The sequence below is a fragment of the Bidens hawaiensis genome, unplaced genomic scaffold (assembly GCF_021521415.1).
Source record: "Bidens hawaiensis isolate Kalapana, Puna unplaced genomic scaffold, B.hawaiensis_p1.1 tig00006594_1, whole genome shotgun sequence".
NCBI classification, from domain to species: Eukaryota; Viridiplantae; Streptophyta; class Magnoliopsida; order Asterales; family Asteraceae; genus Bidens; species Bidens hawaiensis.
In genome coordinates this window covers 336,486-357,617 of record NW_027491444.1, presented here as the reverse complement: position 1 = coordinate 357,617, position 21,132 = coordinate 336,486, and the positions used below count along the sequence as shown (strand labels likewise).

The 21,132-nt window shown below is 31.5% G+C and overlaps 2 protein-coding genes across 2 annotated transcripts; one reads left to right on the top strand and one right to left on the bottom strand.

Annotated features, from left to right (window-relative positions):
* The first annotated feature begins 1,763 nt into the window (after positions 1–1,763).
* LOC143633001 (uncharacterized) lies at positions 1,764–2,222 on the top strand. Its single transcript, XM_077101386.1, has one exon. The coding sequence runs from the start codon at positions 1,764–1,766 to the stop codon at positions 2,220–2,222; it is 459 nt and encodes a 152-aa protein (XP_076957501.1).
* Positions 2,223–11,600: 9,378 nt separating this feature from the next.
* LOC143632996 (short-chain dehydrogenase TIC 32 B, chloroplastic-like) lies at positions 11,601–16,127 on the bottom strand. Its single transcript, XM_077101384.1, has 7 exons — positions 15,906–16,127; positions 14,955–15,186; positions 14,099–14,335; positions 13,112–13,193; positions 12,858–12,945; positions 11,909–11,955; positions 11,601–11,813 (listed from the first exon to the last, which is right to left on the bottom strand). Exons 1-7 carry the CDS (start codon positions 16,027–16,029, stop codon positions 11,616–11,618), a joined length of 1,008 nt encoding a protein of 335 aa, XP_076957499.1. The 5' UTR covers positions 16,030–16,127; the 3' UTR covers positions 11,601–11,615.
* Between the last annotated feature and the right edge of the window lie 5,005 nt (positions 16,128–21,132).

Sequence of the window (21,132 nt, the reverse complement as noted above, 5' to 3'; positions counted from 1 at the left end):
ATGCTTGTCCGTCTGTGTTCATTTGTTTAAAATCTAAACGAACATAACTGAACAAAATGAAACCAAAATATATGAAAAAATGTAAATGAACACAAACAAACATAAACGAACATAATAAATATAATTAAATTAAATAAAATTAACAAATATAAAACTTTTAAGTAAATGACTCATCCAAATAATATTTAATTATTCATATTATACATAAACGAACAAAAATAAACAGACGTAAACGTACATAAACATAAATGAATGAACGGAACATATAAAACGAACTTCTCACCAAAAAGTTCACTGAACACTCAATGCGTTTACAGGCCTAAGTTAACACCCGTTGATGGGTAGCAATATGCACACAAAACTTTATAGCATCTTCAAATATGAACTACGAAAACAAAGAGAGAAGAACATTACAGAATGAGTTATGACGTGTTTTACGTGTAGGGTCAGTTTGGGATGCGTTTACGAATTACGATGCGTTAATGATAGGTCAATTTGGGATGTAACTTTGGTTCTTAATGGTATTGTGCGTAACACGGATTAACGAACCCGCAACCAACATAAACAAACTAAAATAACCGAATCAACGATGGTTTGGTTGTATATTTGGTTTTTGGGTGCGTGCACCAAAGACCGAGCCGACCCGGATTTTATAACCGAACCCAGCCCGTAATGTTTACTTTTTGTCAAGTAATATTTACAAAATAGAAAGAAAATATATTAAATAATGTCCTCCAGCATTTTTTTAATTTGATGGCTTTAACAAAAGTAGTAAACCATCCTCATTTTGTCATTGAGCTAGTGTTTAGGGTTGTTCAAGAAGCCCGTGATTCAAAGCTCGGGCTCATAACTTATTTGATAAAAGCTCGAATAAAACTAGCTAAAAAAACTTGATTTAAAACAACTTAAACTGAGTTGGATAATTTTTGTAACTGAGCCAACATCGACCAAAGCTCGACTCGTTGGCTCGATCTTAGGCCCGTTTCACTTCAAAATCGACCTCAAGCCTAGCTAAGCTGCCTCATTTAGTTTTGAGCTCGAGCTCGAAACCACTCTGACTCGACCTATTATTGTGAAACATATAAAGAAGATTAATAAAATTATATATATGGTTTGGATTAAATACAAATGACTTTTATCATGAGAAGTGTACAAATAACTAAAGTAACTATGTTAAAATTAGAGTAATTATTATTACACTATTATATTTTTTTTATGACATAATTACTCTTGTTCAAAACTATAATTACTTTAGTTATTTGTATGTTTAGTATATTATTTTTATTTGTACCGGATCCCTCCCCTATATATATATATATATATATATATATATATATATATATATATATTGACGTGAAAATCAGAAAGAGTAATTATGTATTACTCTATGACGTATTTACATAATTACTTTACTTTTATATATAATTATTATACTTGATTCTCACGTCTAGCACGTTAATTTCATTTGTTTTTTATTCAAACCATATAAATTTATATATACTATAAGTATACATATATATAAATAATTTAAAGTAATATAGGGGGAAGCATGTGGACAAAAGAATATATATATATCCATTGAATTATCCAGAAAGATCTTGTGAAATGTAGAAACTAACACGTAGCAAATAACTAAAACATCTGGCGGAACATTCTACCACCTTATAGCACTCTCCTTAGTACGCACTTAGCACTCTATTTAATCACCACGTACATACACACATCCATAGTTGGATAAGACAACATAACAAAACAACAACATCATGAACAAAGCAAAAGAAACAAACAATAATAATAAGCAAGAAGAGCCCGTGACAATCCGAGCAGTAAGTGCGAACGAAGAAGGCCGAAAATGGGTGGAAAAAATAGAAGTGAAAACTCACAATATTGATACTTTGAAGCATATAGAGAAGAAACTGACAGATAAAGGGTTGCACCGGCTCGACCGGCATCCGCGGGACGGGATTTCGCTTGAGAAGCAAGCGAAAGGTGGTCGGGGTGGGAAGTACACTTGGGATGGCCCTGGGGGTGTGGTGGATGATGAATTGGACCCCGCGCCGCCTGCGGTGGACGAGAAGGACCCGAATTATGTCGATGAGGAGGAGGAGGTGAGGGTGGCGAGAGAGGTGGATGGGGTGGTGGTTGGAGAGGTCGAGGTGGCGAAAGTGTTGGAGACGGGTGTTGGGAGGGTGGAGGTGGACCCACACTTGAAGGTTGCTTAGTTGTTGATGTAATATCGTGTTTTACCATGTCGTGTCTTATGTATTATTATTGTTGTGTTTTGAATTTCTATGGTTTGAATGGCCAACTTGTTAAGTGTGTTTGTTAGTGAAAAAGTGCCAACTTGTTAAGTGTGTTTGTTAGTGAAAAAGTGCCAACTTGTTAAGTGTGTTTGTTAGTGAAAAAGTGGTTGTTCATGGTTAAATATGTGGTTACTAACTTACTATGATGGGGCTCATCTTTTATTCCCCACCCCACCACCCCTCTACCTAGGTTTAGTGTAGAATGTATTTATAAATGGAAAAGTTATGAAAAATTATATTTTAAATGAAATTAAGGTTTTAATTATGAAAATCATAAATGAAATTAAGGATTTAATTATAAAAATCAGGTATAGTAATTATATATATGTAGAATATTATGTAATTATTATATAATTACTTTGCTTGATTAATTTTATTTATATTTGATTTAAATCTTTTAAACATAAAAGTAGTAAAATAAAAGGCATCACACATTTTTGTGGTATATGTAGCAATGGAACTTTTTTTTTACTTTAATGAAAAGCCATAACTCAAAGTAGTAAAATAAAAGGCATCACACATTTTTGTGGTATATGTAGCAATGGAACTTTTTTTTTTTTTACTTTAATGAAAAGCCATAACTCATGTTTTACCTGAATTTTCTTTTTACCTCCCTTTATTTAAAGGTGAGACTTTAGAACATTCAGCGCATTCCCAAGCCCAAATGTAATCAAATAATTTTTTTTTTTAATTTAAATTTATTACCATCTAAAATCCTTCTAATCTTTGCAAAGTTTGAATCTACCACCTCTTCTTTGAAAGAATGGATAGAAGCTCTAAAAAGTTATCTAAAGCTCATGGAAGTTATCAACCTCCACTTTGAAAGAGTGGATAAAAGCTCAAAAAAGTTATCGATCTAAAGCTCATGGAAGTTGTCAAGAAAAAATATTATAATACTTTATTTGAATTGAGTTTGGATCAAATACAAAAAGAATTAACGTTCAAAATATGAGAATTAAGTAGTGTAGTTATATATATAGGTAAAAAATTATATAATTACATCATAGAGTAATAAATTACTTTATGATATAATTACATAATTTTCTACATGTATATATAATTACTGATTATGTAATTACATCATAGAGTACAAATTATTCTATGATTTAGTTACATAATTCTCTACATGTGTATATAATACTCTATTTGATACTTACGTTTAGCACGTTAATTTCATTTGTACGTTAATCTTTCTTATTAGAATTATAATAACAAATATTAGAATTATAATATAATAATAATAATAACACAATAATGTTATCTTTATTAAAAGAACCTTTTGTTTTATAGTGATTTAGCTTTAAGACGATTTATTACATTATACTATATATATAAAAGAAAAATGAATTGTAAAGTAACGAATTTGCTTTATTTTTAGTTTTAACCGTAGCTTTGTTTTTATACTTACTCGCTTGTTATTCACTAGATCATCTTATCAAACTCGACGATGTACAAAAGATATGTAAGTTTTCATAGAAATAATCGAACTCAAGTATTAATATGTAACTGAAACATAATAAGATGAATTTCGTAGGACAATTAGAATGTTACTTTACTTAAAAAAACTAGTGTTTGCTAAATGCACCACGTTGTCCTCAAAGCTTCTGTTTATCAATTTCTATTTTCGTATGCTACAAATTTGGTAAAATAAAGACCAAAAAATGTGTATTTGAATTATTCAAATAAAACAAAAACATACCGTAAGTACCTTTCAAATATTGTCTACACTTTCAAATAATACACTGTAGCACTCGGTAGGCAGGTGACCCCATGTGCCAAAATGTCTTTATTAAAGTGTGTGAGCTGTCACCTTTATAGAGCAAAAGTCTAAAACTAGTACAAAACTTTTTTATTAATTGTAAATATTTATTTAGAATAAAAGTCATTGTTGTTAATTAAAAGTTGATTTACTATAGGGAGAAACCTATATTTGACCATTTCGTTTACTCGTTTTTCATCCTTGTGTATGATTGAACGAATCAAAAGATTGTCATTATTATTGACGACTATGAATTGAAAATATTATTGATGAATAAGAAGTTAATAAGAACCCTAAATCCCCATATCTGACTGTTATTCGAGTGCTAACTACGTTAACCTTTTTATTTGGCAGTTTTAGTTCTTAAAAGAATAGAAACTTAATCAAACTTTAACTAAAGTTAACCAACGGTTGCCACACACAGGGCCAGCCATGACCAATAATAGAGTGGTCCACGGCCATAGGCCCGACTACTCGTTAGGCCCGATTTTTTTAAATTATATGTATTTATATGAAAAACGATATGCATTATTAATGTTTAAACTCAATTACATAGCAACTGACTTGGTCTAGTAGTAAAGAGGTATGACTTCTAACTAGAAGGTAATGGGTTCTAATTTCATTTGAATCATGTTTAAACTTATTTTTCTACATTAGTTTTTTATACAACCCAGATCATAACCAATTAAACCAATTTTAAAATTAATTTTTTTAAACTCAACGAAATCCTCTTTTTACTTAAGACCCAAAATATTTCTCTTTCGGCCAATTTTTTTTTTTTCAATTCTCAGAGCCGGCTCTTCTCACACATCTCGTGAGACTACAAATGGTATGATCTTAGGCGGATAACCAACCCATCCTGACATGCAAGACACACGGCTTAAACATGTCATGTACAAAATTCATAAGTGAATGTTTTGCTGGACACGTTACAAGTCCGAGATTTTAAACTCGTGGTCGCGTGTGTGTTCTCACACAAGGAAGAATCATTTTGGTCTTTGTAACTAAAGTCTAAAGGCACCAAATGACGAACAATAAAACACAATTGCAACATGTTGACGACAAGTAAGTTATTTGTTTGATAACAATTATTTTGTAGCTAGTTAGAGCATTCACATTCCATTCCATATATTTTTCCTATAATTTAGCTAAAAAACATCATTCCATAAATTTATCTATCATTTTCAAAATTCTTCCACATTCTATTCCCTATTCATATCCATAAATTAATTCTTTGTTATTTTTTTTCTTTTTTGTCTTATTATATAGTAAATGGTGATTGGTAGATATGTAATATATTATATGGTATGGATCAAAACTGAGTCCCTATATTTAGGAATTTACTTTAGTTGCTATATAGCTCATCCATATAATAGGGAATGGATTGAAGAGGTGATTTTGATGGTTTTCTTAAAATTTACCATAAATAATATGGGATTGACAACTTTAGAAAATGGGTTGAGAATTCTATTATTAGACAAAGTATTAGGCACCAAAGGACCACGTGATAAGGAGATCTTTATGCATTTAGACAATGAATGGTCACGTGCACAGTTGTTGGATCTTATAACAAAACATTAAGCAGCCCCCCTTAACTTCTACCTTTTAACTGTCTACCCCTTAAAAAGTAACCACTTTCAAGACAGTGACAAAGAAGACGTGTATAACGACGTATAACAAAACATTAAGCAGCCCCCCTTAACTTCTACCTTTTAACTGTCTACCCCTTAAAAAGTAACCACTTTCAAGACAGTGACAAAGAAGACGTGTATAACGTATAAGGTTGTTAACGAACCGAACGTTCAGCGAACAGTTCATGAATCGTTTGACGGAAAGTTCGTTACGTTCGTTTATTTAATAAATGAATGGACACAAATCTATACAAAATTACAAATAGTATTGTACCTAACAATGAGACCAATAATATATGCGCTACATTTCTAATTAGCCATCATAAACATTTAACTTAAGATAACTTTGCTATCTTGATATATAAACCATTGCTTTTGGTTCTTTTTGAAACGTTTAAAACTACGAATCCCGATTTAGTTAAATGAAAAAGGCAACGTGACCAATTGAATTGACCATTAATTTTAGTTCTTTTAATTTGAACGGATAAAATCTTTCAATAACCGACATCCATTGTCTGGGTTAGAACTCTTAACCTTTCACTGATAAGCAAGAGCCTCTACCAAGCGAGCAGTCTCACATTGAAGAACCCATGCTTCTTACCACTACACCACATTGGATAAAATAACCGTGAATATAAATTATTGGGCAAAAACTTGCGAAATTAGTTTTATAGGGACAAAAGAAGGGAGTAGCACAAGTTAAGGTACTAAAAGTGTATTGAAATATTAATAGTGAGTTAGTAACATAATTGGAATCCTGACAAAACAGTAGATCGGCATAAAAAGCCAATAGCAGAATAGCCATCGCATATTCTGCTGATGCTGGCTGCTAATCGCTACATCGTTTTCACCTTTTCTTGGTTTTATTATTGCCACCCAAATTCATGATTTAATTATTAAGACATATGTTTAATTCTCACTTGGACTAGTTCGATGGATATCTAGGTGACGGGACGAATCAGGGCTATAATCCCATGTTCGAGTCCGACAAGGGGCGAGGGGCTATTTATTCCATCCAGTTTCGAGCATCAAGAGTCGGCCTTGAACATTACACGTGAGATTATTTGCCATTCAAAAAAAAAATTAAGTCGTATTGGAGTCCGTACTATGTCGACAAGTATGTGGTTGTTACTTGGTACTAAGGTTGTTCTCAAGAATTGTTAAAACTTTAGATTGACGGCGAGAGAAAGTTTGGTCGTTAAGTAAACGAGTTTTTTTTGTTGGGTTTAGATAATTAAAATTTTAAAATATGTTGTAAGGGTTAGAGTATGTGTTGTGCAATATTTTTTGAGGTAAATTCCCGAAATACACATTTTCATAAAGGCGTTTCGAGTTTTACGCACACTTTGCATGATATTCCCAAACTCTTATATCATTATCTGAAACATAACAATTTAAATAAAAAAATATATATTAAAGTAATACGAAAAACTAACTCACATTACTTACAAAAAAGAAGAAAAAATATTTCCAATACTCCGTTATATAATATCCAAAATTTTTAAAATGGTTATAAAAATTATAAATCTAAAAATACATAAGCACACATAATTTAAAATGTTTCTTGAAGAATGGTGCTCTATTTTATCCACAAAATAGAAGTGCTATAGGTTTGGGGCTAACTATGCAATGGACTTGTTGTATGTGACACAAAGCCCTGAGGCCTGAGCAAGGCCTTTTTTGCAGGCACCATTGGCCCATTGGCATTAAGTTATTTTTCTATTGGGCTGTAAAATAATGAGCCCAGATTTACATGGTCTAAGAAAAAGATGAGATGAAATGAAAAGGAAAGAGGTTGCAGGTTTTGTGCTCGGGACCGCATGCGCAATCTACTGTTGTTACCAAGAACTGTTGCTCCAAATAGCTTTAAGAGCACAGGTATCGGGCTAAGAGGACCCGAGGAGGACCCATAAGGTTAACACTGGAGAGAAAGTTGTGTTCGATCAAAGGTGAGGGTTTGGCTATCCGGAGCTAGGATCCTCTTTTATCAACTTAATTACTTGCCATATTTTCAATCACTTCAAAAATTAACTTTCAAGCTTACTAAGCAACATTTATCTTTTAAACATACAAACCATTCTTATACTCGTTAGAGGGCCGAAGGTTTTAAATGTGTGGGCACTCGAACTCTCAAGTCAGCCGGGTCCACATTTGTATCATTAATCATACATGTATCATATTAGTTGTATATAAGTACAACCCACATTTGAGATCATTAATAATTAATTATATGTATCAAATCATTTGAGATCATTAATCGTATAGGAGAGGGCTAGAACGTTGATAGGAAAAAGAATATTGTGGAAGGAGAGAGCCTTTCAAAGATATTTGGGCCTTAACTATAATGGGCCAACCCAAGTTTGGGTTTACCAATATTAGGCACGCTTAGGTTGAGCTGACGTGCGGGCCTTTGACCCGTTTATATTGTAACTCATATTGATCTCAAAATTCTTTATAAGTTCCCAAGGCCAGCTATGAGGCTGACATCTCGATATGCCCGAATTTTTGTTTTTAGGTTATATATAAATTTTTGGAAAAAAAAAATATATCTTTAATGTTTAAACTTTAAACTCAATTACTCAACTAATTTATGGGCCAATTTTTTTCACCTTCGGCCTAAAATCTTTTAGCAAAAAAGGGGGAAATAACCTGAGCCGAGCCTGACTGGGCTCAAACTCGGCTCATTTATTATTTATTAATTAATTTACACACAACTATATTTATACTTTATATATTTTTTTAATTATACATTTTATTTATCAAATAGTATATTTTATAAAAATGCTATGCATGATAACAATTATAAATATATATATATATATATATATATATATATATATATATATATAATACGTTAAATAAAAAGTTATATAAATTAATAGGCTCGTTTAAGCTCACGAGCCAGCTCGAAGAGTGAATCTTAGGCTCATATTGTTAAACAAACTTATTTTTAAACTGACTCATTTACACCCTAGCTCTATAAAATGTGATCATAACGAACCTGTGTTGAACGACTGAAGCCACAAAGGGATGAAGTTCGAGGCGAATATATCTTGATTCTGGTGCGATTCTCCAAGATGACCCTGCAAGCAGTTATTTATTTACATGGAATTCATATACCAATAATTCAAAAGTTTAAAAAGTAGGGATGGGATAACATATTGCCTTTCGAAATGTGATTAAGCTTTCGGATCAAATAATATTAAAAGTAATATATCTTAATAGTATATTAATAAGGTGACAGTATAAAAAGAGATGCGTACATACATAATTGCATAGCCCACATCTACTTTGTGAGAAAATGGTGGGTGCAAACAACCCACGACGAATGATTCTAAAATGGGCAAAATGCATATTTTCTTCTGTTCAACTTTTTCAATCAGACCCCTTTTTGATGGGCCAGCCCATTATGGAAGTTCGATAATGATAATGTATTTGTCTATAGATGCCCCCAATCAGGTTTTGGTTCCGCATATGGAGAGATCGGTATTGACCATAACCGGGTCTGGAACGGAACCAGATACCATTACCGGGTAAATCCTATTTTTTGGTATAGAAAAAGCACCCTATTTTAAGGTATTTTTTCGGATATTTTTTTTGATAAAGATAGTGCACTCTCTTTTGGTAGTTTTCGGGTATTGGAGAAGCCCAGTTTCAGGGAACAGAAAAATCCCGTTTCGGGTGTGAAATCGGTTCTGGTTTTCAGGTATTATCGGGTATGGGTCGGTATTGGTATTGAAATGCATACCATATGCGTACTCTATGGGTAAATTCGGGTACTAAAAACCGGTTCAAAAAGAACCCGATTTTGGGTATTTTGACCGGATATAGTTCTAGGTTCGGGTTTTTTGTTCACCTCTTATCAGCTTATACCCTACGCATTAAAAGTTGTACATTGAATTTTTTGGACCTTCTGCTTATACACTGCAAAAGGGGTTAGGCTTTGGGTTGAGTCAATGTAAAGTGGTTGGGTGGTAAGATGGTCCTTCTCCATGCCTAAACATCAAACATTGGACCCATTTCTTTTACCTTTTGGTAGGTGTGGTTGTAATATCTTTAAAGAAGATGTGGATGAGGTTTTCACTAGAAAAATAAAATAACTACATATACATATGTATTCTAGGTATTTACTTGGATTAATTAATCATACTACTGTAGTTGTAGCGGCTTTACTAGCGTCAATTTGGGGTTAAACTAAACGATTTTAGATCTCTCTTTATATAGAAAATTTAGCTAGACGAATGGTTAGCATACACCCGACCCCTCTCTAGTTTTATTAGTTAGTTATGGACCAAACTGACATTTGTTGTGACGCATAAAAGGCTAGTAGCCTTAGCAAGATTTTAATAGAAAGCCACGAAAGTAGCCATCCTTTTATGTTTGTTACATCTGTGTGGTAATATCAAAATAATTTTATGTATATAGTCATGACATATTCAAATCTCTGGTTGTGTACCTAGTATATTTACCCACTAATTTACTCGCCTAACCCTAAAATATTTTTATTCTACGAATAAAGATGCATAAGTGAATACATGATATGGTGTGACGTATCACATTAGTGTAAGTCATCATTTTTTTATGGGAAGAAGCATGATATGCTTGTAAGAGTAGACATACAACTCATGTCTAAATATGTTACGTGTTTCTGAGGGGGTGTGTAGTGGACGACTACTAGGGGGTGATTTTCACTTGGAACCCCCCCCCCTCCCGAACGACAAATGGGGCAATAGGGCGGTGGGGGAGATGAGTTTTGTTGTTGCTTTGTGTGTTTGTTGTTGTTATTATTATTATTATTATTATATTGTGAGTGTGATATATATATATATATATAGGACCACAACACCACTACACCCATAAAACAAAAACCCACAATTTGCTGACTGGACGTCACATGCCGTAAAACGACCCATTTTGTACTTTCTCCACTACACATAGCCTGATATGTCTGATTCTGATATGACTATATACATATAACTAAGACATATAAAATGATAAATTTCATGATTTATATTAAGACCAGTGTGTTAAATATCTTAAGACAGCATGTATCATACGACTTGATATATATATATATATATATATATATATATATATATATATAATATCAAAAGTTAAAACATTAATGGAAATGATGATTGAGCAAGTAAAGACGAAACTAAAGATTTATAAAAGATGGATTCATAATAATCTGATCTACCAATCAGCATCAAATATCAACGTTACTAAGTGCCAAATCTTGTACCATAACATTGAAAGAATCTGCCTAACATTGCACCCACAATATTAAATTCATAAAAACCTAACCTTGCATATGCACTTTTGACTTGTATACCTTTATATAATAATGTTTACATTAGAAAACAAAGAACAACATGTCTTAACAAGTATATATATAATATTTTCATATAGGTATCTAACTATTTTTCTAACTTAATTAATTTTAAATGAGTAAATTGTTGTTTTCGTCTCTGTGGTTTATTTAAATATGTGGTTTAATCTAATAGTTTTAAATTTGTGATTTTCGTCCTTGTGGTTTCATTTCATCTGAAACTAAATTCATTAACTCCGTTAAATTTGGTCGTTAAACCCATCAGCGTACCCTTCACGTGAAGAGCAGTTTTGTCCTTTTTTCCCCAAAATACACCCCAACCCCTCATGTGAGGGGGCCTGCGAATTACAACTACGGTTTATTTAGAGAGAAAAAGGACAAAAATGCCCTCACATGAGGGGCACCCTGATGGGTTTAACGACCAGAGTTAATGCATTTGGGTTTAATTGCAAGTGAAATGAATCCACGGGGACGAAAATCACAAATTTGAAACTATTTGACTAAAACCGCATATTTGGACAAACCACAGGGACGAAAACCGTAGTTCACTCATCTTAAATTATTATTGTTGTATTGTGTGTATGCTTAATCTAATTCATAGGAGGAGGAGCAAAAATAGATTTGATATAAGTTGAAACCATGATTTCTGAGAATGACCATAATCGCGCGGCTTCTTTAACATTGCATCCAATTTCGGAGTTTGAAGCTTCATTGCAATCTTCAAAGTATTTTCCACTCACATTTTTTAGATTTGGATGAGTTGCAACGTAGCATGTTGTAGCAGCAGCCTGCACATGCAAAGTTATGATATATTAATTAGTACTGAATTAATATCTTAAAATGTAGATATGTTAACTATTAGTGAGACATGTTAGTATATTACCTGAGGAATTGTTTTCAAGAACTTTGATGTTAGAAGGAACACCAAGTCTGCAAGATTTATAATTTCAAAACTTAGAAACAACAATTTTGATGTACTACTACTACTACTAATAATAATAATAATAATAATAATAATAATATCACAGAGAAAAAATGTTAAGTTCTATAGATGCATTTAAGTACCACGAAGAAAGTAAAATTTTTGCAAGGTTTAGGTTTAGTATAAACAGGAGGACCTGCCACTATGAGCGGATCAGTCAAGAGGAATCTTGATGAGACTTTTGAATTTTGGTAATAGGACAACACACTAACTATAGTAGTTAGTCCTCGGTCGACTAAATCGATGTTGACAAAATTGAGGGTATACCGTCAACCATTTTGTCACATCAATATCTCACTAAAGTCTATCAACTCTGGATAACTTTCTAAATCGTATAATTAGTTATTATATCAAAATAGTTCAAAGGTACGAAGTCTTAATCGGATATGACAAAAGAGTTACACAAGAATGAGAATGTCGGTGAAGTTCTAATTTGGTTATATAAGTTGAAAATCACTAAGAAGAAACTTTATAAGTGGTAACTTAATTTGTTATCCGAATTTACCACCGTAAGTCTAGTATGCCATTCCAAATACGTCATAGGCGAGGGTTAGATCTCTTAGAGACATGATAATCAGAAGATCAATTCATAATAAGAAGATACACCATGCCCGCGCTCCAAACTAACTTTTGTTATCTAGAAAAACCCTAGCTTCCCAACATCGTTCAGATTCCCACAAACCAAAAGTTTACGAGAAAGAAAGCAATATTGTATGTTTGACGAGTTTGTACTACAAATTATTATGATATATATGCACTCCTTATAATGCATACATTACTGGAAAACAATTCATTTTCCCAGGATGTAGACGTTTTATTTTATTTATATAAACAGAACCCGTAAAACTACCTGTAACGAAACCTTCACGATCTCTTGTGAGTCGAGTTCTCACAATCCCAGGATGTACACAGTTCACTGTCACGTTAGCCTCCATCATCTAAACATAAAACAAAATGTTACTTTCTTTTAATAATTAGCAACAATAATATATTCTCTTTAACTCTTTATTTATAGTATATATACAGAATCATATGGCATGGTATTCATGATGACCAACTTAATAATAATAATAATAATAATAATAATAATAATAATAATAATACCTGGAGTCTGGAAGCAAGTTCCTTGGTGTGCAAAACATTAGCCAGCTTCGAGATCGCATATGCACGTGTTGCATCGTAATGACTGTTGTTAGCACAAGACAAATATACAGAGGATAAAGTCAAACACATTCATTTAATTTTAATTTAATATATCATGCATCACTGCTTTCTATGTGAATTAACACAGTCAAACCTCAGTTGTAATCAAATGGAATAAGTTACTAGCTAGTTCACTATATTTGGTACATTAAATTATATAACTTTTGTATGAGAAAATGATAAAAATTCTATTATTAGTATTTTTTGTTGTTAAAAACTTAAAATAAATAAAATATTCATTTTACCAGCTTTTTTGTATATGTCTATCCGAAATTTAATTAACCCGCCTACTTAATAATCATCATCCAACGAGATTATCAACCAGTAAAAAAAATCTCGACAAAGCAAAAAAATCTCGATGGAAACAAAAAATCTCAGCCAAGTAAATAAAATTTCATCGGAAGACATAAAATCTCGTCAGAGGCAAAAGAAATTTTGTCGGAAGCCAAAAAAAATCTTGTCAAAAGCAAAAAGAATCTCTTCAGAACGCCTAAAAAATCCCGTCGGTATGCCTAAAAAATCTCATGGGTACGACAAAAAAATAAAAAAAATCCAGGTGTCTTGACGAGATATCTTCATATCGACATTGGCGTAACCTGGTTGCTTGAAAAATTTAGTCTGGTAATAATTATTAAGTAAACGGGTTTACTGGATTTACGGTCAACATTTTAAAAAATTTCAAATAACCATATTTGAAATGAATAAAATGTTTATTTTAACTGGTTAAATGAACATTGTGATAATTCACCTATTTTCTGTTCATGATGTAACAATCAGATGGAACTTACCGTAGAATATTCTAAACTGATCAACTAGCAAACAAAGGTGATTCAAAACCAAACTCATGCACAAACAAATTCTTGTCCATTTTCAATTATTGTACCATACCTTTTATCTCGAGTTATTTGTCCTAGAGACCGAATTAAGTCGCCGGAAAACCACGAATGGATACCCGACGTTACGTTCACTATCCGTCCTTGTATTCCAGTCGTTTTCGCAGTCGTTATCATCTTCTTCAACAATAGTTTTGTTAAAAGAAAATGACCTAGATAATTCGTCGCAAACGTCGTCTCTATTCCATCTTCAGTTACCCCATGATCATATGCGAATTTTCCAGCGTTGTTGCTAATATATTTAGATCACTTATTAGTTTAAACAATTAGGGAAAAGATCATGAAAAAACCATAAATTAATTACAAGAAAACCGAGAAAACTACTAACAAACAGTAACTTTTAGTTTTAATATATATTTTATTTTTACATTGTTTGTATATCTTATTAATATTTGAGAAAAAAAGGAAAAAAAAAACTATGCGTAACTAGCAAGTTATATATGTGTAACACGTAATTTACGAATATGTACATAGTATGTGTTACATGTATGTAACTTCGTGAACAACATTTTTATTTAAAATTTATTTTATAATATTAATCTTAAAACAAAAAGAAAATTTTAAACAAAAACTTTATCCGATGGTAATAGTTTTCTCGGTTTTTTATAGCTAGTTTTCTACAGAGAAAAATAATATATGTGTAACACGTAACTTAAGTATATGTGCACCGTATGTGTTACTATGTAACTTTGTGAACAATATTTTTATTTAAAATTTATTTTATAGTACTAAACTTAAAACTAAATATAAAATTTTAAACAAAATCTTTTATAGTTGGTAGTAGTTTTCTCGGTTTTCCATAAATGGTTTTTCTACGGAGAAAAACAGTGAATGAATTAAAGTTGATTTACATGAGGATATTCAAAGGCAAATTAAGAGCTTCAAATTCTTTAACAAAACGCCTGACTGATTTCAAAGAACTAAGATCAAGATACATGACAATAACCCGAGTATCACGAAACTCCAATTCGATACGGCTCTTCATCTCCTCAGCCGCTTTGAGGTTCCGAGCGGGTATGATAACCCGCACGCCGCGCTTAACCAGTACCCAAGCCGTCTCAGCGCCAATGCCGGAAGTTGCACCTAATTATAATAAATAATAAAAATTAATATAAACTATATATATATAAGTAATTATAACTTATTATTTATTAATCAATGAACAGAAGAAAATAGAGGATTCTCTTTCTTTAAAATAATAATGATAGGAAAATGATGAGAGTGCATGTGCATGAACATGATTAATATGGCTACACCACCACATCTGATGTCACACCAATAAACGACCGTAAGTAAAACATTCAAATGATCGTTTAGAAAAAAAACGGTCATACTCTGAAAATTATTGGTCATCTTGTAATTACACCACCCTTTTAGATACCATGCTGTCAAACGGTCGTCCATTAAACACTTAGATTGTCGTGTTTCTTTTATTTTAAAAAACCGTCAAACTTCGAAAATTATTAGTCAGAACAGTTATTTGAACAATATTCGGACGACAGTCATAAAACACTCAGACTGTCGTTTTAAAAAAAAAGTCAAACTTCAAAATTAATTTTTTTCAAACAGCCGTCCATAAAACACTCAGACCGTCATTTTCTTTTTTTAACCCGTCAAAACTTAGAAAATTATTGGTCATAACTCAGAACAGTTATTTGAACAATATTCAAACGACAGTCAAACTTTGAAATTTGTGCAAAACGGTTGTCTGAACTCTACCAAGACAGTCGTTTGGAAAAGTCTAGTATTTGATATCAGACAGTGTGTGTATAAACGACCCCTTACAAAAAATGATAAATTACCAGTGATGAGAGCGGTGCAAGAGCGTAAACCGTCGCAGTTATCCGTGACTTGTTCGGCCGTGGATTTTGAGCCGTAGCCACTCGGTCCGGCCGAGCCAAGCAAGTACTTGACAGTTTTAAGCATGTCTAGACTATGTTTATAAATAATAAGTTCATTGAATGTGTTGGTAAGAAAAAAAGCTGTATATATATATATATAAATAGACCGAGTACAAATGAAGCTTTTAGTGAAAGGAAGAGTGGGCCGGTGGCTAATAGAGGGATGGGTTAGAGGGGTAGGGATGGTGATAGGAATAGATAGGGTGTAGAGAAGATGGTCCTTCCTGTATGTGAAATTATTATTATTGCAAGCTACACATATATAAGTTTATATATAACTTGTTTGTATTTTGATTAATATAGAGATGTAGATGGAGAAGGTTGCTTTGGATTCTTTTGTGGAGTCCATCTTAATATCTTATATATACTTGTAGGTTAATGAAAGTTGTTATATGTTTTTTTATTTGGAAATGAATATATAATGGTGGGTTATATAATATGAATACAAGTTTGGCATAATAATAAGTAGAGATAAAATTCGAGAGAAATTAAAAAGAAAAAAAGAACTTTTAACTTTTATATATTACTGCTATAAGAGTTTTCTTTTTTGAAGTTATGGTTTATTTAAAGAAAAACTATGTATACTTTTATATTTTGTATGAAAAATAACTCAATTTAGTTTTTTAAAGTTTTTGAAATAAAAGTTTTTTAGACCTATTATAAATAAAATAAAAGTACTTTTGATTTTAAAATTTGATGAGGGCACAAATTATTAAAAAACATGAATAGAATAAAATGATATAAATGTAATGTTATTGTTTTCTCCTAATTAAAAAAATTAATTAATTGTTAGTTTGTATATATAACTGAAGTGTAAGCTAGTAATATTACTATGTAAAGATAGGTTAATTAATGGTGTAAAATTAAAACATGTACGAAGAAATTAATTTGATGCTTTTTATATACATAATTTACGTACATGCATGTAGGAAGCTCAATGATTTTCACTGATCTCCTACCTTAACCTTTTGAAAACCACGTTCTAATTAGAAGTTGTGAAGTATCTAATTCCATTGATTAACCGGCACGGTTATTTGGTTAAAACATTACTTGTTTTCTTTCTTGTTGAAACTAGGTTTCTCATTTACATAATTAGCTAACACATACACGACTAATATGAGTTATCACTTATCAGCCCATACGTAAATGTTGATGATTTCTCACATGAAATGCATCAAATAAAATGATTTGTTAGTTGTTACATACAAGTTAATGTTTGTCAAGATCAAGTCACATGTTTAAATGGAATTATGGAATTATATAGCAGTAATATATAAAAGTTAAAAGTTCTGTTTTTCTTTCTACTAATACAAGTAGAAATATGGAATTATGAATGAGATAGATAACATAGATGATACCTTGGTAGACAACATTTGATTGAGAGATCGATTATATATGTTTTACCAACTAATTTCAACTGTTGTACTGAACAACAGTACAGGACAAAATAACAAGGCAGACACAAGTGTCGAGGATGAACACGATTGCACGTGAGACTTTCCAAAGCTTTAAGGACAACGACTTGTCAATTTTAATGTCAAGCCCCCCCAACCCTCTTTTAAGTTTTAACACTTTGGGACAAAACAAATTAATGTTATTTTATTTTAGGTATTCTGTTTTGATCTTAATTTCTTAACGGGATGTTATATTCGGACACCAATCTCACTTCTCATATATCAGTATGTCACTGTCTATACGACTCCTATAAACCTGTGGATAGCGTATACGAGTCGTATAACTACAAAGGAACAATTCTATATGAGACGTATATGTCGTGATGTCTCGTATAAAGCCTCAAGAATAGTATAGACGCCTAGTATTCCAAAAGATGTAGCCCGATATTCATATGAAAAATAACAATAATTTGTCTATGCTTTTTGTTTTTGAAAGATAATTAGTTTATGCTTTTGAAGAATTTATTATGTAATCCTATTAATGGTTGTAATTTTTTTAACTATGAAACATAAAAATAATAGATATATAACCTGTATAGGACTATATGACTTACATGTATAACTATATGGATCGTATATTAATTTATTCGATCAACATAGCCCTATACAAGTTGCATAGACGGGTTTTATAACCTAAGCGATGGTGATGCCTTTTTTTTGTAAATAAATTAAAATCTTGTCAGCTCGTCAGTGACATCATTGACAGGCACACTGTGGGAAACGACGGCGGCAGAGATCCCGTCAATGAGATAATATAAATATTTTAATAGTTTTTAAAGTGTTCGTAAATAGAGGAAAGAGAAAAAAGTTATTATAAATATATAATAAATTATTATTTAATTTAACCGATAGATAAAATATATTTATTTTAGTATAATTATGGTTTTGTAAAATGAAACCATATTCCAAAATCGGAGAAAAATGGCAGTTTTAGTTCCCAACTAACAAAAAATGCTACTACAGTATATACTCCACAAAGATTACTATAATTAATAAACATTTAAACAACCAATAACTAAATATAAATTTTATCAAGAATCTTGTCATGACTTCCCACTAACCCATAATTCCTAATCTTTATTTTCTTTTAGAAATTAAATGTGAAAAGTTAGTGCTCAAATGTGGTCATTCAAATCAAATGATTGCCATGCTTTTCCCATGGATGGATCCATAATCTTTCTGGATACCCCTCTACCAAAAGTATTTAGGAGTTTTGTGCTTTTTTTAAAACAATATATACATATCATGTTTATGTTAATATATTATTTCATACGTAATCTTATCCTGAAATGAGGAATTGCAATATGAGTAGTAAAATAGTTTTAAAAATATTTTACTATTTATTGATTGTAAAAGCTTACACCACTTTTATTAACTTGGCATATAAAAATATATTTTGTATAAATTGATTTTCTTATAAAAGTATTTTCGTATCGTTGTATCTTTAAATTATACGCGCTGCAATAATTCAGACGAAATTATTTTTAACTTTATTATTTATTAAAGGAGGAAGAGTATTAAGGGATGCTTAAGTTAGCAAATGATTTAATGAGACTAATCATCTCATTTCTTATGATGTAAGGTTGTCAAACTATATGTATGAAAATAATCATTATAAACTTAGAAAGTTTCCAATCACAATATCATCACACCTAAACAAACTTGGATTTCTTTTTTCTTTTCTTTTCTTTTCTTATTTTTAATATTTAATTTTAAAGTGGTGGTATAACATTATTTATTCTAGTATCAATAATAAATAATCATAAAATCAAGCACAACTTTAATGAGAATTTGATTACCAATGTTGTCCTATTCATCAACTCTACATTCATAAACCAAGCAAATTTGATTGCTAATCTCCCACACATTAGGCTTTTTGGATTCTAAACTATATTAATTATTAAATAAAAGGGATAGTGCCCTTACCACCATCACCACTACCCTTCTTAATGTTGAAAAAGATTAATTATATTTACAACTTTTTGTTAATTTTGACAGATGTGAAGCAAACCCATGTTTATGAAAAGAACTACAAGAACTTATAAGAATTATAAAGACATTTATATCTATTATACGTTTTAAATGAGTTTTTAATTATTTGATCTTTCTCTCTCACTATATGTGGTTATCTTAACCACTTGGGCTAGCTCAAGTGGCCAACTAAATGATGGATAATAGCTTGATGCCGGTTGGTCTCTCAAGTTCGAATCTTGATGGCGACACGAGTTTTCTATTAGAGTGTCCCTTCTCAGAGAGCTTGCTCTTGTGGGCGGACAACTCCTGTCAAGTGGCAGGGGCTCGAAATTTTCTCGTGGAACGCCTAGCCAAACTCGGATGCCAAGCGTGGGCCCGGTTAAGACAACATAGTCTTGGCCGAGTGGGGCGGTTGGGGCTCTCTCCGAGAGCTGTAGCTGATTATTCAACCACTATGAAAGTCACCGTTCAAAAAAAAAATAATATGTGATTATCTTTCGTGTATTATATACAGATACAAATGTTTATGTGATTCACATAAGTCGATCTATTTGTTGGTTTTGTATTGCACATACAACCGAATATATGTATTAAAAAATGTTACTTATTTAAGTAGTATAATATATCTAATGTTTCAAACAATTTGTATCCATGGTTTCACATTCCAACCAAAAAAGTGATTGATCAAGTGTTGAGGGTTCCCACAGGATGCGTTTACTTTTGCAGTTTTAATCCTAAAATTGTACTTTTCTTTTCTGGTATGTTTAAAATAGTTAATGCATGAATTTATAAGCTTTAAAGCATAACATGCACCCTTAAATATATTTGTAACCATCAAGGATGCATTAAACATGATGATGCTAATAGCTAAATCCAACATTTGTTTAAAAGTGCACCACAAAATTGAATTATATAATTTTCATGTTTCACTCATAAGTTGTAGTGGCTAGGCAATGGCGGATCCGGATGTTTTCGTCAATGAGGCAAAAAGTAGGTCACATTACAACGAGCCAAGTCAAACAGTCCAGTGTCAACAAACTACATTAAATTATAGCAAAAATTACAACTCTGATAATTATGCTAAGAGTTTTAAGTAATGATGCACACAATCAAACTACAACAAAAATAAATAAATCAAATGTCATTTTAGTGGCCATATTTACCAACTTTAATATAAACAATTTATAAATATGATATTTTGTAACAATTTAGTTCCATAATTTGTTAGTTCATGATAAAACATTACATGTGTTTTGAGTTCTTACAATAAGAAACATGTATCATATATGTGTGAGATCTAATTAAAAAAATTGATCTTTGCCTATCATTTATTTTGGTAATATAATCATATATCATCGACTAAGCAATTACTCACTACCTCTTGTTCGAAATCAACACAAGAACACAAATACGAAATTTGATTTCAACCAAGATCGAGTACTATTTTTCTTTATTATAATTATTGAAACTAATTACATAGGCCCTAACCATCTACTTATATTAAATAACTTCCTAAACATATTAGGATTCTAACTTCTAATATCTATAAATTCAAACTACTTGATAAATATGCAAACAATTCGAATTATTAAACCAATAAAAATTGCACTAATACGCGAACGCACACACACAAAAAAGATATATGACGAAAATTTATAAACAAACCATTAAAAGTAGTATGTATTATGTTATGTAAAGAT